Source organism: Podarcis gaigeae (genome assembly GCF_964106915.1).
Source record: "Podarcis gaigeae genome assembly, chromosome: 17".
NCBI lineage: Eukaryota > Metazoa > Chordata > Lepidosauria > Squamata > Lacertidae > Podarcis > Podarcis gaigeae.
The window spans coordinates 40,924,144-40,940,376 of NC_139694.1; the positions used below are offsets into that span (position 1 = coordinate 40,924,144).

At 49.1% G+C, this 16,233-nt stretch overlaps 2 protein-coding genes and 1 long non-coding RNA gene across 4 annotated transcripts in view; 2 read left to right on the forward strand and 1 right to left on the reverse strand.

The window, feature by feature from the left end:
* Positions 1 to 2,988, reverse strand: part of SYN1 (synapsin I) — a 108,732-nt gene extending 105,744 nt beyond the window's left edge. Inside the window, exon 1 of one of the 2 annotated variants that reach the window (XM_083718884.1) lies at positions 2,007 to 2,988. In XM_083718884.1, coding sequence (XP_083575010.1) covers positions 2,007 to 2,356 — 350 coding nt within the window. In that variant the 5' untranslated portion in view covers positions 2,357 to 2,988. The remainder of the gene's footprint in view (positions 1 to 2,006) is intronic. The other variant, XM_083718885.1, reaches the window with a different exon arrangement.
* Positions 1 to 16,233, forward strand: part of LOC310834972 (uncharacterized protein) — a 202,108-nt gene that overhangs the window by 38,148 nt on the left and 147,727 nt on the right. The window lies entirely within an intron of this gene.
* LOC310835355 overlaps positions 1 to 16,233 on the forward strand; it is a 300,425-nt gene that overhangs the window by 23,703 nt on the left and 260,489 nt on the right. The window lies entirely within an intron of this gene.

Consider the following 16,233-nt stretch of genomic DNA (forward strand, 5'->3'; position numbering starts at 1 on the left):
TGGGAGAGTTCACAGAGTCCATTCTCACCCTGTAATGTTGCTCTGATAGAGAAATCAGGGGCAGGCGAGAGAAGGCTCTCGGGGGATGCCTAGCACAGGAAGCTAGGCATGATTTAGCTCCATGCCATATAACATGCCTGTCCCCAGCTGTTGTCCAGCCTGGGATTTTGGCACAGGAAGCAATGCTCAAGGGACTGATGCCTTCATAGGCTTGTGCGCCCTAGCTGGTGGGTCTCAGAGTCCCTGTATAGAAACCACAGGTAAATGGAACCTTCTCTTCATGTTGGCTTCTGGAAAACTGGACAGAGTGGCCCAACAGCTGTGGGTAGAGAAGGTCACCCAGCCAAGGAAGCTGGAAGCTTGGGGGGGAAAGAAGGCAGAGGACAAGTGTAGGCTCTGGGAGAGCCAGGAGACAACTGGTGCTTGTGCTGTAGCCTCTGAAGGGAGGAGAATCTGGGTGAAGGCATGGTGGGGGCAGGAAGGTGAGTCTGGAGGGACTGGGTCTGACTGGTGTGTCAAACCAGAGAGTCACACATTCTCTGGAGACTTGGAACAAAATTAGACCATGCAGCCTTAAGAACAATCCTGGCTTTTGGTTGTGATCATTCCCTAAGGGAGTCTCCTTGGGGAAGTGCAAAATTGTTTCACCAAAAAGCTGAAGGATGAACCCAGACAGTTCCCCTTCCCCTTCATCTTCCATGAGCCTGGGGAGGGGGAAAGGCAGACACAGAGAGAAGCATCTTCCATTTTGCACAGATAACTCCCTGAAATTCCTGTTCAATTATTCAGACCTCCTCCATACCTTAGCAAGGCCAGCCAACCCAAGATGCAGACTGGGAGGGCAGCCAAATTGGCACTCGTTACCCAGCTGGCATTTTTGACTTCTCAGCCTGATACAGGTTGGGGCTGCAAGACAAATGCTGGTTGTCCATCCCCTCTTTTCTTTTCTTTTCTTTTCTTTTCTTTTCTTTTCTTTTCTTTTGGTAAACCGTTTGTGTTAGGAAAACTAAGCACCATTTCTTTCCTACAACTTCAACACACACCAACCTGTTTCACCTGGAAATCTCTCCCCTTTCCTCCTCTTAATGAAAACATGGTCTACAATGACCCTGGGCTGGGTTCACCTCTGGTGCAGGCCAAAGGGGTCATAGCCTGGTGGCCATCAAGGTCCACCTGCTGTCTGACACCTCCCTCCCTCTATCCTTTTCTTTGTCACCTCTCACAGCCCTGTCAGACGGGCAATAGATACTCAGCACAGACACAGATGGGGCATGCGGCAACAGAAAAGTGCAAAGGGAAAATAAGAAGAGAAAGTGAGGGGGTGATGCAATAGCTGAGGGGGAATGGATTTGGGGATGGAATGACAGGTCGGATGAAGAGGTGGAAGAGGGATGGGTGGGTGAACTCTAAAGGAAGGTGGGAGCCTGCAAAAGTGAGAATACTGGCGGGAATGAAGAGAGGCACTGCAGTGCATGCATGATAAGGAGCTGCCTGCCTTGTTGTGACAAAAGAGCAGGGGGGAACGGCAGGGTTTCAGAAGCTTTCCCACCTGGTGCCCTCCAGATGTTTGGGCAGTGCTGGCTGGGACCAATGGAAGCCACAGCCTGAAACACCTGGAGGGCACCAGGTTAGCCAGGACTGGGCTGAAGAGCAGCTCCCAGGTTGCCAGCTTGCCCTACGCTTCTCACAAAGGTGCCACGCAGTGTGGAGACAGTTGGGTGGGGGGAAGCCGGCCTGGAGGAAGCATCTGCCACATCTTGGTGCCCAGACACTCGAAGTGGCCAAGGCTGGGGGAGGGGAGAAATAATAGAGATGGTTGACCCCCTCTGGAGAACTGGGAGCGGTGATGGGGGGGGGGAGTAGCTAATCCTTTGTCTCCTTCAGGCAGAAGGAGGAAGGAAGGGTGGATGGATGATGGATGGATGGATGGATGGATGGATGGAGAGATGGAGGGATAAGCGGGGCGGGAGGGGCGGCTTCCCCATCTCCCCTTGCCAGCTCCTTACCAGTCTGTCCCTGGCTCATCCACCACCAGCAGCACTTTGCTGCGCCCCGAGGACCCTCCGGAGCCGGCGACCCCCCCGACCTGCTCGCTGAAGGTGGCCGCCGCCGCCGCGGTCGTCTGCTTCACGGCGTTGGAGAGGGAGGAGAAGAAGCCCCCGGCCCCGCCGCTGCTGCCCGCGCCCGGGCTGGGGGCCGACGGCGGCCTTTCGGCGGGCGAGACGCTGCCGGGCGACGGCGAGGTGGCGCTGGGGGGCGGCGGAGGGGGCTGCGGGCGCTGCAGGTCCGTCATGTAGCCGTTGGGCAGGTTGGCCATGAAGTTGCTGTCCGAGAGACGCCTGCGCAGGTAATTCATGTTGGCGCCGGGAGGGGGTCGCGGGGGGTCGGCGGGGGGGGGCAGGGGGACTCCTAGGGAGGGGACCCCCTCGAGCGCTGCGTCTCTGGGTGGGGTGGGGTTTGCTAAGCCTTCCCGGTGGGATCCCCACCACCCCCACCCCCGGGCGGCTGCTGCGGAGATCTCGGGGGTTGCCCAGCTAAAGGAGGATCCAGAGAACGACCAGCCTGCCAGGGATTTCTCAAGGGGGGGGGGGCGACTAACGGGGAGAGGCTCCCTCCCTGCAGCAGATCTGTCTCCTGCAGGGAAGATGAGGCTGCTCTTTTCCTTTTAGCCCTCTGGGATCCTTTGCTTCTGAAGGGATTTGCAGGAGGGATCTCTTTCTCTCTAGCCGGGAAAGGGTCCTCCAAGGCGCTTTCTCGGCGCGCCTGCCTCCTGGGGAAAGGATCTATAGGGAAAGATGGGTGCCCTTGTTCCCCTGCGCTTTGGGAGCGGGAGATCGCTCGAGAGAAAGGAACAGCCAGCCCGGCGCGGCTCCACCCAAGTCCTTCTGTGAGCCTCAGCAACCAGCCCTGCCCAGTTAAGCGGCTCTCCTGCGCGTGGACTCGCCCAAATGCTTCCCTTCCCCCCTCTGCGGCTGCAGTGGTAGCGCCTTGCCTCTGCGAAGCGAATCCCGGGGTGGACCATTCGGCGACGGGAGAAGGGGAGGAGCTCGGCTGCTCTCTCCTCCGCCCCCCTCCCTGGGGAGTGTGAATGGTACGGCCCGGTACCCAACAGCGGAGATGCAGGGACAGAGGCAGAAGGATGCTGATGATGCTGTGCGCTCCGATGGAATTGATGCTGGTGGTGCCACTGCCCTTAATGCTGAGGTTGACGTCATGGTGCCAGTGTCGATGATGTCACGAAGCTGGTGGCAAAGAAATCCCAAAGCTGATTTATATTCCCACTGGTTGCACTGCACTGTAGGATGTATCAATGGAATAAGTGGAAAGCCTCCCTTGAGGGCTGCAGGGAATGGGATACAGTCACAGGGAGAGGCAGGGTTAAAACTGCATATATTTAAATAATTTTTTTTAAAAAAATTAAAGAGCAAATGTGTAAGGAAAATGAATGCATAGCACAGCCATAAGGTATGGCAGACAGTAAACAGGGCTAGAATTTTTTCTGTAGGGGAAGGAGAAGCCTCAGGCCCCATCACAGCATTGTTAGTAAAAACGTTTTAAAAGGTTTTTGACTAACTGGGTTCCCCCCGCTTCTGCTGAGTTACCTCTAATGTTTTAGTTTTGGGGGTCTCTTTTGAGATTTGTTGCTGAGAATTTTGATAGGAATGGGAAAACTGTTATAGATTTTATTACAGTTGTTATTTTTTATTTTAAAATGAGCTGGGGTATACATTTTAAAAAATTAAAAAACAATAAATAAAACACACAAGCAGAAGCACTTTACATGCAGCATCATTTCATATGGAACTATACAAGCACACAGCTGTAGTCTGAGAATTTCCTTGAGGAAGCTGAATGATCCTGAGCAGATAACAAATAAAATGCAGCCTCCTATGTACCTCACCTGAGAGTAAGCCCCACTGAATATAGATGGGGTTACTTCTAAGTAAACATGTCAAGAACTGGCCTGTTAAAGCAGCAGCCAGGGCATTAAGCTTTGCCTGTGTGTGTGCACATAGTGCTTTACAGGATAATGCTATTTACTCAAAAGTAAATCCTATTGAATTTAAGGGGTATACTCCCAAATAAACAGGATTAGGGTTGCAGCTTAAAAGCCTTAATGAAAAAAGTAAAAAATGGTGACACAAACATTGGCAAAACCACTTCACATATGAATACCTGCAGCAGCAATTCACAGGAAAAACACACAAAGCAGCATTTCACAAACACACATCCATCTGCAACAACTTCCCTTCCCACATCTTCTATCTTCTGCAGCTGCTGCCTGCTCACTCTGGCAAGGGCCATTTTTCTTTTGGGAATCAGGCTCCATCTGGGAAGCTTTAATCTGGCAGTGATCATGTGCTGAACAACCATAGCAAGAATATAAATAATCGTGCCTTTATGTAGATAACCTATTGCAAATGAAACCTTTGAGACTTTATAATATTAAGAATACACACAGATGTTCACCAAGCCAACACAAAGAGAACCTTTGCAGTACGCTTGAACCTGGCAGCTCCAACCTACTAAAAGAGAAAATTAAGATTTAGGCCACATTCACACCAATGATGTCACTTTTAAAAGTCAAGCCTTCTTCAAAAGCATTCTGTAGTTTGATAAGGGTGCTGAGAGTTGTTAGGAGATTATTCCCCTCCCAGAGCTACAGTGCTGAAACTGATATAACAATCAATCCTTCCCAGGGAATTCTGCAGACTGTAGGTCTGGGAGGGGAAGAGGTGTCTCTGAATAACTTTCAGTGCCTTTAGCAAATGACAGCTCTCATAACTGGGAGCCATGACTTTTTGAAGTGGTATCATACTGCTTTAAAAGTCTGGTATGACGCAACGGTTTGAGGGCCCCAAAAATGGTAGGAAGCAGGGGACAGCTGCACCAGAAAACAATATTTGAAGCTGCAACACAGCCATTATTTATCAACAGCTTCTGAAATGTGTCCAGATTTTACACCTTTCCAGGTAGATCAAATTTCAGAAAAAAGCATCTTGATGTTATGATGACTAGAATTTTCAGTCTTTGTAAGGACAGAATGCTGAAAAGGTGAATGCTTTATAAAGTTTCTCCTGTGGCTTGGCTGTATCATTATACAAAATTCCCACTGGAGACAACTTGATACTAAAGCTGCCCCTTCTCTCCTGAGTGCCAGAAATGGGGAGGGGGGGTGAATGAAAGGGCTTAAACAAGCCCATAACGTCCCTGGAACTCATAATGCCCTAAGTGCGGGCGGGCAGAGGGCAACTAGAGCACTGCTCCACTAAGCTCAGCCTGCCCTCAGCCTGCCCCACCTGCCTGCCTGCCTTCCTACTCACTAAGGGTTGACATTTGCCGCTGGCTTCCTCCTCCTTAGTCTCAGTCTTGCCCTTGTAGATCACAGCAGGGAGGAGGTTGGGGGAGAAACTAGAATTAGTTGACTCAGCCTGGCTCCACCTGCTGTTGGCTCCCAGCCTTCCACTTTAGCAATTCCAATGGGCACCAGCCGCCAGTCAGCACTGGAGGCAGGACAATGGCATAAGGTTTGACCAGGCAATATTTATCACGATGGGTGTGCTATCCATAGTGCTGAAAATGCTGGGCCTTTGTCCATGGTGCTGATTGAACCTTACAGTTATGCTCTACCCTGCATATGCTGTGGAGCATGGCTAGGCAAACTAGGGCTCAGGGGCCGAATCCAGCCCAATCACCTTCTCAATCCACCCACGGGCAGTCCGGGAATCAGCGTGTTTTTACATGGGTAGACTGTGTCCTTTTATTTAAAATGTATCTCTGGGTTATTTGTGGGGCATAGGAATTCGTTCATCCCCCCCCCAAAAAAATATAGTCTGGCCCCCCACAAGGTCTGAGGGACAGTGGACTGGCCCCCTGCTGAAAAGGTTTGCTGGCTCCTGCTGTGGAGGGAAGTGAGGGGCAGATGGGGCTCCTCAACCTGGGAAGGGAGCCCATCTAGAAGAAGGAAAACTCTGGTCCTAAACCCTGGCTGCTTTGTGGAATATCTTCAAGAGAAGGAAACTCCATGGAGTAACTGCCACACAAATCCAGAGCAGAGTCCCTGAGAGGGTTGGGTGGCACCTTGTATGCCTCCTTTTGGAAACTCCCGCAGCTGAGTGGGGCCAGACCTATTGCTCTGCTTTCCTTTGAGCCACATCAGCAAGGCTGAGAAGTGAGTCTTGTCATACGGGCAGCCAAGGCTTGTGCCCCGGGGAGGTCACTTCGATGCTGCTAACACAGCAGTTTGACTTCACCCTGGAGGCCCTCTTCATTGTCTCTTAAGACAGACAGATGGCAACAACTTCCTTGCTCCTTCTCAAAACAGCAGCTGCAAAGACACTTTTAACTCCCCCACATCCAAGATGATCCAGTGCACTTTGACTCAATAAATACTATCCTTTTTCTCCATACAAGCCTCATGACTAATGTAATGAATCAAGGTGAGGTTGGTGCTCTTTGCATGTTCAGAGGGGGTTTAAATGTTGAGTTGCCAAGATAGCAGATTAGTGTTCTAGCCAGTTATTTCCTCTCAGCATCCAGATCCCAGGTTCACCTGTGCAACTTTGAGATCTGTAAATCTTTACAGAAAGAGAAGAGAGGATTGGGGGGCATTGACTGCTTTGGCCCCCACTTCAAATTATTATTGGATCTGAAGTACAGGGAAATGGCTAGGATCCATATATAAATTTTATGAAGATGTTTAACATATCCCTCTCCCACCAAAAAAAGGCCAGTTAATGTGACACTGCCTGTGCATCTAGCCATGATGACTCACATCTCCCTTTCAACATTTGCTGAAACTGGACTAAGCTCAAATACATCAAATATAAATTAAAGCCCTCGGTGTCAAACATTCTCTACCAAAATAATTCGGAGGGAGGGAGGATTTCTCTTTTTGCTATTGAATAAGTAGGCTGCAGACCTAACTAGAACTGTGACCAAGGGTCTCCACCCTCTCAGCCCCCAGGGTGTTGGCATACCACTAGCTTGTGTTTCAGGATGTATCTGGGACAATTCATGCTGTTCACACCAGATTCTGAATAGTCACTGATGAGTGCTCCCCTTTTGGCGTGTGTGTGTGTGTGTGCACGCATGCTGAGGATAAACTTTCCCCATGGTGTTCTTTGCAGTGAATTTCTCAGCACAGAATTTTGTGTGTCTTTTCTTCTTCCTTTTTCTTGAAGCATGGAGCCAGGTCAAAAAGTGTCTGAACTTGCTGTGGTTTTGATTCTAAAAGAAAGTAAATGTTGAGGGTAAATTCAACTGCATCTCCCACAGGCCTGGTGGAAATAGTCTCTTGTTCTGGCATTGTCTCCTCTTTCTTTGCTAAGTGCTGTAATTGCACGTCTCAGTTCCAGACCTGCCAGGGGTTCTTTAGGTGTTAATAACACACTCGCCTGGTTGCATATCTGCAGGGCCTGGCTGTATTCTAAATTACACCTTGTCATGCTGCTCCAGTCTCGCTGAACATAATTGTACTGCTTTGAAGAGGAGGGGGCAGGAAAAGACCTATTGGAAGTGTGTGTACCATCCAATTCCTACTTCTGCATGTGGAAAAGCAAACCTATAGAAGTTTGTGGAAATCCCTGATAAAGTACTGAATGTGACATATACATTGCTCATGTGTATTAAGTCTGCAAGGACATGCCAGCATTTGATTTGGCAGGCCTGTTTCAGGCTATATGAGAAATTGCAAACATGCATGACTTGGTATGATGGTTTCTGTTTTAATGATTTAATGTGCATGTTTTTGTATATTTTGTGGTTTTGCTGCCTTGGGCATTCCACAAGGTCCTAAATTCAACAAGTAAATAAAGCTGGAGTTGTCATATTTGCCAGCATCAAAAGTGCATTTCTGTATGTGTTCCTGCATATTAGTATATTTCTGCAACAATTTGCACCAATGCAAAATGGCCTGCCTGTCCTTGCCTGCTCGCTTGTTTTTGTGGCCCCTTGACTTCCCCCCTCACATTTTCACATGAGGGGTTATGACTAAATGAGGCAGCCTCAGAAACTGTGAGGACTTCGGCTGCTGCAGTAGTGCAGGGGGGAGGGAGAGATGGAGAGGGGTAGAGGATTTTCTGCTCTAGCATCACCATGACAACCACACTGAAAGAACCCTAGAAATCCCTTTCTTTCATCTAGGCCAATCCTGGCCTTTCCCAGTGCTGAGAGCGGGGGGGGGGGGTGATGGAGGGAACAGAGAAAGAACAGCAGCTAAAGAGAAGCTCTTGACCACTCCAGTCGCTATGGGGATGTCTAGCATAAAGCGAGGAGGTAAGAGGGTAGATTTCCCCTTATTAGCCTGAGCATCAGCTGGGGCCCAGTTGAGCTAGGATGTGCCACTAGGTGTCGCTGCCGTCTTGATTTCATTCCACTCAGAAAGGGGCAAGATATCCCAAGATATTTCCCTTAACCCAGGGGTGGGAAGCCTGTAACCATGAAGATGTCTCCAGACTAATCTAACTCCCATCAGGCTTGACCACTGGCCACTCTGACTGGGCCTGATGGAAGCTGGATTCCAACACTACCCAGAAGATCACAGGGTCCCCACCGAGGCCAGATGGGTGGGGTATAAGTAATAAATTGTTATCATTACTATTATCTTTTCCCAGGTGCCTCAGAGGTAGGGCTGTTCCGCCAGAGAGGTGACTGCCTCAGGTGGCAGGATCCACAGGGGCAGCAGAGCCTGCTGCTGCCACAGTGGCAAGAACAGCTGTGGTCCACTCCTTGGAGGCCAGATCTGCTTCCTCATGCCACCTGTGCAGTGGCCTCTGGACACATAGGAGGTCTGCTAGTCTTCTCCCACCCTTCTTCCCAATGATGATATTTCTTCCCCGCTTGTTCCTAATGTAGATCTTCACTCATTCCTTCTTCCCTGGTTGGGGGAGGTGCAGAGAAGGACAGAAGGACAGAAATGAAGCCCATGTCAACATTTCCAGCCCAGAGCATGGGAAATAATCTGCCTGAGTTTCATTCTGTTGTGCCAGGGTTAAAGATTCGCTGACGTGGTTAGTGGGGAAGGAAAAAGAAGCCTGACCTGGCCATCTATATCTGTCATATTTCATACTGCTGCTGAGACCCTTTGTGGCTTTTGCTGGTATTCTCAAAACAGCCTGCTGCACTCCCCCCCCCCCCCCATGCTGGCTTCCTGCTCCCTCCCCACCCAAACTGCAATGCTCCTCAAATATAGAGATTACCATCCAAAGAAAGATATACAGTGGTACCTCAGGTTACAGACACTTCAGGTTACAGACACCTCAGGTTACAGACCCTGCTAACCCAGAAATAGTACCTTGGGTTAAGAACTTTGCTTCAGGATGAGAACAGAAATTGTGCTCCGGCAGCGCGGCGGCAGCGGGAGGCCTCATTAGCTAAAGTGGTGCTTCAGGTTAAGAACAGTTTCAGGTTAAGAATGGACCTCCGGAACGATTTAGGTACTTAACCAGAGGTACCACTGTATTCTCCCTGCATACAGTTGCGCAGCCTCCAGTTTCTCACTGATGAAAACAGGGACACTTGTGCATGCCTGCAACATCACTAGACTCACACCAAGGACACCCTCCCACATCAAATGCTGCTGAAGGCACTTCACCACAGGGGGCATGTTTAATGTGATGATTTGTTGCTTTAAACTGATTGTGTTAATTGTTAGCAGCTCTGGAAACCCAGAGAGGTATGTAATGCATGTAAATAAATTAATATTAATTAAATCTGCTTTAGTCCTGTTCTGCACTGGCTGCTTCAATAAATCACTCATATTTTTCTTCCCTTCAGAGAGAAGCATAATCCCAATATATGTCTACTCAGAAGCAAGCCAATTGAGTTCCGTGGTTCTTCCTCCCAGATAAGTGCGTATAGGATTGAAGCCGAATAATATATAGTAGACCATTTCAAGTCACAGTGGATCTGGTTGTACTTTCAGAATAGTTTCCAAGCATTTGTTATGTGACAAGTTGATGGCAGTTGTGGGTGGGAGTTTTTCATAGACAGAGAGCGAGAGAAATAAAGATAGAGATCCTGTTTTGCTCTACAAAATAATTATATTCAAAATGGCTTACAAAACCTAAAAAATAAAAGTATAAACATCAACTCATTCAAGCTGCAATGAAAACATAGAAGTATACAGTGGGAAGGGTTTATAATGTACAAAGACACAGCAACAAAGCAACCAGGTTAAACATGGGGAGGACCTGCTAAGCATCAGCACAGCCTGATTAAGTAAATGTGCTTTAAGTGTCTGCCTAAGCACAGGAAGAGAGGGACCCCAAGAGACCTCTCCAGAGAAAGAATGCCATCGTTTTAGAGGAAAGGAAGCCATGCTCTGAAAATGTGTGCACCAAAACCAAGATGCATTTTCATTTCATTTCATTTCTGAAAAGAGAAGGACTTGTGTGTGTGCGTGCAGTGGCGTAGCGTGGGTTGTCAGCACCCGGGGCAAGGCAAGTAATTTGCACCCCCTAACCCGTGGGTTTGCGCCCCCTAACCCGTGGATTTGCGCCCCCTAACCCTAACCCCCAGATGTTGCGCCCGGTATGGCCGGCCCCCCTGCACCCCCCACGCTACGCCACTGTGTGCGTGTGTACAGCAAGGCTGCAATCCCACCCTGAAGACTAAAGTCACCTCCACACCTTACATTTAAAGCACAATTAAAACACACAGATTTTCTGCAAAGATTCCTGGGAACTGTAGCTTGCCCTTCACAGAGCTACAATTCCCAGCAACTTTAACCAAACTAAAGTTCCCAGGATTCTTGGGTGGGGGGCTGCCATGTACTTTGTTGCTATCAAAGGGTTAATAGGTAGCAAGACGCTCTAATCACTGAGCAGCTGGAAGTCATTAGGCTTCCAGGAACATGAGTTTGTATAAATAGTCAGTCTCCCGCGTGTTTGTTCCCTTTTGGGCGTGTTTGCTGATATGTGTGGTTGGTCGCCAGGGTTTTTTCTTTTGTAAATAAACTTTTTGTTTGAGTTCCAAACTGCTTGCTCCAAGATTCCTCTTTGAAAAGATACTGCGTCTCCTGCCCTTCTTAAACCGCTGCGCAAAATGCTTTGCTGTAATGGGACTTGTGTCGATGGAAGCGCACTGGACATTTACTCAGCATTAAACTAATTAAAGTTTAATGGGACATACTTCAAACGTATGGTGTTGATGTGACCTAATAGAATATGATGGATCCTTGTGTGCTCTGAGGTATTTTCTAGTAGAGAGAACTGGCGATCCTGTTGAGGTCCTGTGTTACTGTGCAGCTTATCATAGACCCCATAGGAGCCAGCTCCAGGGGTCAAAGGGTCTTTGGTGCCCTAGTAAAATATTTGAGGGGGCCTCCCCCCCAAGTTGATGAGCATTGCCATTCAAATGGTATCCATGCATTGCATCATGTGGTCAATTGTGCAGGGCAGTGCTTACTTGGCCCCCCCAATATTTTATTCAGGCCTTAGGAACTGCATATGCTCCAAGTGCCCCGATTTTCCAGGGATAGTCCCGGAATTATGAAAGCCTTCCTGCTTTCTGATTTGATCCGAGAATGCCCCTATTTCACCCACCAGCTCCTCCAGCACCGAGCTCAGGGAGGAGGAGGAGTTGGTGCTTGGCCCAAGCCATGGTGGGGGCAGTGGCAGTTGTGAGGGAGCATCCCCTGGCCTCTCCATGGCCACTGCTGCCAGTCTCCTCGCTTGGGCAGCTCATGGCGGCTGTGGGTGAGGAGGGGGAGAGGCTGCAGCCGCCAGGGCCCAGCCCTAGGCCACCTTGGGCAGGGAGAAAGGAGAAGCATAGCAGAGCACAAGGAGTCTTGTCTTTTATTATTATTTTAAAAATGCTTTGTGCATCCACATCCTATATTGCCCCTTTCTAAAATTTATTTGTGTGTGTGTGTTTTTTTGTAAATCTACCAAAGAATAAAATAAAATTGGGATTAAGGAGTTTTCTCAGGGCATGGGTACTATGTCCCGTTGGGGTAGTGGGGGTGGCACTCGCCCTTCTTCTGATAGGAAATGCTCTGCAGGTGGGAGGAATGGGGGGGGTGAGAAGGGTCAGTTGGGGGAGTGAGAAATGTCCCTATTTTCATCTGTTGGAGGGTATGGAGCTGTGTGCAATGAAAACTCAGATGGTGCAAGGGTCACTGCAAACCTGATCAAACACGTGTTGGAGCACATTATTCTGCCTACCATGTATCTATGAAGGCAATGAAGAAAATCTACCTCGACATGTTCATTGTGTCCTTTTCTGAGTGACTCAAACTTTGTTAACATGGATTCCATGCATATGCAAGGCACTCGGTTGCCCAAGAGACCAACACTCCGGCTACAACGTGGCCCCTCTGTCACGGGTTGCTGAAGAGACCCAGCTGACCTCTGCAAAGAATTGGGCCTTCAGAGTTGTGGGACCAGATCTTTGGAACTCTCCCTGCTTGAAATATGCCAGGATCCTACCATTTGTGCTTTTGACAAATGCTGAAGGCATTTTTCTTCACTCAGGCTTCTTTGGTATAATCTTGTTAATTTGTCCACAACCACTGCTGAAAGCCAGGGGAGGAGGAAGGGTGTGTGGTAGGGGTGGTCCGCCCCGGGTGTCACCACTGAGGGGGGGTGACAAAAAGCCGGCCGGCACTCATCGTGGGTCCTGAAACAAATACCCAAACACTGAGACAGTCTGGGACATATGCAGTTATGGAGCGATGCAGGATTTAGGATTGCCAGGTTGATTTCTGGCTTTGCTCGTGAGCCCTTAAAGGGCAAGGTGTGACAAGTGGAAATTCAGAAAGTGAAGCTTTTCCTACCCTGTTAATGTGTGCTGTGGTTGGATACCTTCTTTAAAGGTCTTTAAAGGGACATAATTCCAGATGGTGGCAGAGGCAGGAACACCCAAAGCAATCCTAATGCATTCCTTCTGTGTGGTGACTTCTGTTGTGACGCTAAACCCTTTCCTTGAGCTATAACAAAGCAGCTCAGCTCCTCAGCTCCTCGCTGTTTTTCGTGCTTCCACCTGTAGCACCACCAGGGAGGAGCAAGACAGGTCTGAACGCAGAGCACTGCAGCACACTCCCGGCTAGTTGCAACAAGCCCGGCATGAACTCCTGGCCCAGATGCACCACAAGCCTCCCAGATCCTTCAGAGGCCCAGGCAGCACCAGCTGGAGTGCAAAAATGCAGCTGCCTCTGGGCAGGGATTGTTGAAGGTGTGTTAGAGGGGGATTTCCTCTTGGGAGAGGGAGACTCCGGCAGAAGGAAGGGAAGAGGCAGTTTCACTTAAAGAGGGGGGAGGACAAGCAGAAGGCAGCCCAGTTTTGCCTTCCAAGATCTGTACTTGAGTCTCCATCGTGGTGCCAATATGTGCCACTCAAGAAACCATTAACGATGCCGCCTTCTTCCCTCTCACTCACTTACTGTATGTGATTCCAGAGCACTCTCAGGATCCACCCAAACTGGTGTCTCCCAGAGCTACTTTGTTCCTACTTTCCGGCTGTAAGCTGTGTGTGGAATTGCAACTGACTTTCCACACTTTGCGTGGGGTAGCACACTGTGTGTGCACTCATTTGCTCGCTCACTCGTTATTTCACTGTAACACCCTCTTAAACGGTTACACACTTGTGGAGCTCTATGGATGGAGAAGGGGCAAACATAGTGACAAAACAGCACTGGCTGTTAAAACCAGAAAAGGAAGTGTGCTTTAAGAGGGCAATACTTTAATTTGTACCACAGTGCTTTTTCACCTAAACACCATTCTGTGAATTTTTCATTTTAAAAAAAAGGCAAAAGGTGTTTTAAAAGCTTGAAGAAAAAGCCCTAGTAAAATGGCACCATTGTGTCAATAGTAGGGTTGGCATATCTAGACACCCCCAAAATTGTTAAGCTTTTTTCGCAAATTCCTCCCACCTTTGAAATCCCAGGTGTATGGCAGCCCTGGTCAATAGTGAAGGTGTGCCTAAGAGCTTTAACATATGGCCTGTTTATTCATGCATCCTGATTTACTTACACAAAGCTTATGTGGTTCTTACATCATTATATCCAATATTCATTGAGCATTTGCTCTGATTTGTTTCCTGGGCTGTTATATGGCGGTGAGCATTCAGCCTGCGTTCATCCTGATCTGTTTGCAGGATGTTTACACATGTTCTCATTAGTAATTCCTTAGTCCCACACTTTTCTGTGCAATTCCTCATCATTTTCCAACCCCCAAACATCTGTTTGCTTTGATTTGTTGCACCTGGGTGACACAGCCTTGCAATCTACTTTAATCTTCCAAACCTACCGGTAATGTTCTGGTATGCACTGACAGTCTGGAGGCTCTCAAAGTAGTTTTGTAGGCTTATCTGTTGCTCTTTCTTTCTCCGGACGTTGCCTTGTGACAATGCAGCATTCATTTCAAGTTAATTGGGAAAATGGGAGTTGTCGTCTCTTCCCCTGAGACTTCTCCTGAGTACTGTTAGTTTTCTGACACATTTTAAGAGTCATTTTCTTATGGTCTCTCTGAGTGTCCCTTATTTTGGAGTTCTTCCCATAGTTCACCTGCCCATTATTTCACTGCACTTGCCAAAATGGAAGGGGAACCCCAGGCTCAGACAACAAACTTCTGGGATTCAGGCCTTAGCACGGAAAGTGCCCAGTGCTCCTGACTATGTAAGTGGTGTGATTTTCAAAATGCACATAAAGCCCAAAAACAAATAGGCCCAGATGATTGCTAGATTACCATACTTTATTCAGAAAATCCACTCTACCAAAAAGAGAGAGAAATCCTAAATATGTTGGAATATGCCTACACATGTTGTGCGTGAATGTTACATCCTTGTGTGGCCATCGGGTATCAAGAGCGGAGCAGACACCACCTCACTCCCCTCCACACATCATAAGCCAAATCGGGAGAGATATTGTTTGAGACAGCCTTTTATCCCCAACTAAGATCTTGAGATCTTGCTGCTGCTAAAGGCTCTGGGAGGTAGGGGCACTTTTGCTTCTTGTTTTTAAAGGGTAAGTCTCCAGGTTAGTAGCAGAAACAAAGCGTATTTAAGTGCTGGCCAGGAGGGAGAATTTCACTGCTATTTTTCTCTGCCTCCCCTGGTTGTGCATTCAGACACGCAGATCCTCTTCGCTAGTCCTCCTCATGCATGTCTGGAGGGAGATTTTGTTCTTGAAAAGGAAACTGCCATGCAGGTGGAGCGAAGCTAGATGAAGAAGAAAATCTCTGGATCTGTGCCTCTGGGGCAAACCCGGGCAAGCCCAGGAATCCTGCCCCGCAGCCTGCTGCTTTAAACTTGCTGGTTTCCTTCCCCACCTCCTTCCCAGTCCACTCAGAAGTCCAGACTTCCAGACTCCTCACCCTCGCCCTAGACTCCACTCCTTCCTAACAAAACAGCTGCCTCTGGGGCAGGATGGGGCGTGCCAGGGGAGGCAGGCCTGCCATCTTCCCTCCCTCAGGCAAGCCAGGGTGGAGAAGGCTCATGGAATGCAGCCCGACTGCTTCCAAGGGTGTGGGGCAGCCAGCCCTGACACGCGCCCCAAGTCATTGGGCTCGCTTGGCTCGTGGCTTCCCTCACGCCAGGACTGGGTGGGGCCCCCTCCCTTTAACCTCTCTGTTGCCAGAGCCTGCCACCCTTTCCTGGGCTGTTTCCACAAACTTCCCTGAGCTAAGAACCAGGGAGCCCCCTCCCCCTGCTTGGACCCTGTCCGCTGCCATGAATTCCCTCTCCGCCTCCACCCTCCAGCTGCTGTGGGTGCCGAGTCTTGCCTTAGGCTGCAACCAGATAATGCAAGTGAAGCCGCTTGAACATTCTGCAGTACAGTAAAAACAAACAGTTTCCAAACTACAGGTACCCCACAAGCTTCCCACAGAGCGTAAGCCAACTTCTGTTCTCTCCTCCGATCTCTTCTCTTTCTGTCACACACACCTCTATTCTCCCAGTGCAGTAGCACCCCAGATTTCCACCCAGAATTCACCTCATTACATACATTCCCATCACCTCATCACTACCTAAGTGGTGGGTGGGGGACGCATAGCACATGCCTTAGCTCAAAGCAGATTACAGTGGGGGGGTTGAATTTGGTTTGACACAATCCTCGTGCCTGCTCTGATCCCCTCTAGATTCTCAGAAGCACACATCTCTAACATTTTCCCAGGCTTCAGTGCCATACCCACTCCCATGGGGGTAGCCAAAGGGGGCAGGGAGGGGCAGCTGCCCCCATCAATAAAAACCAATAAAAATACATAGCTAACTGAGGTCCTGGCCACGCCCACGCCC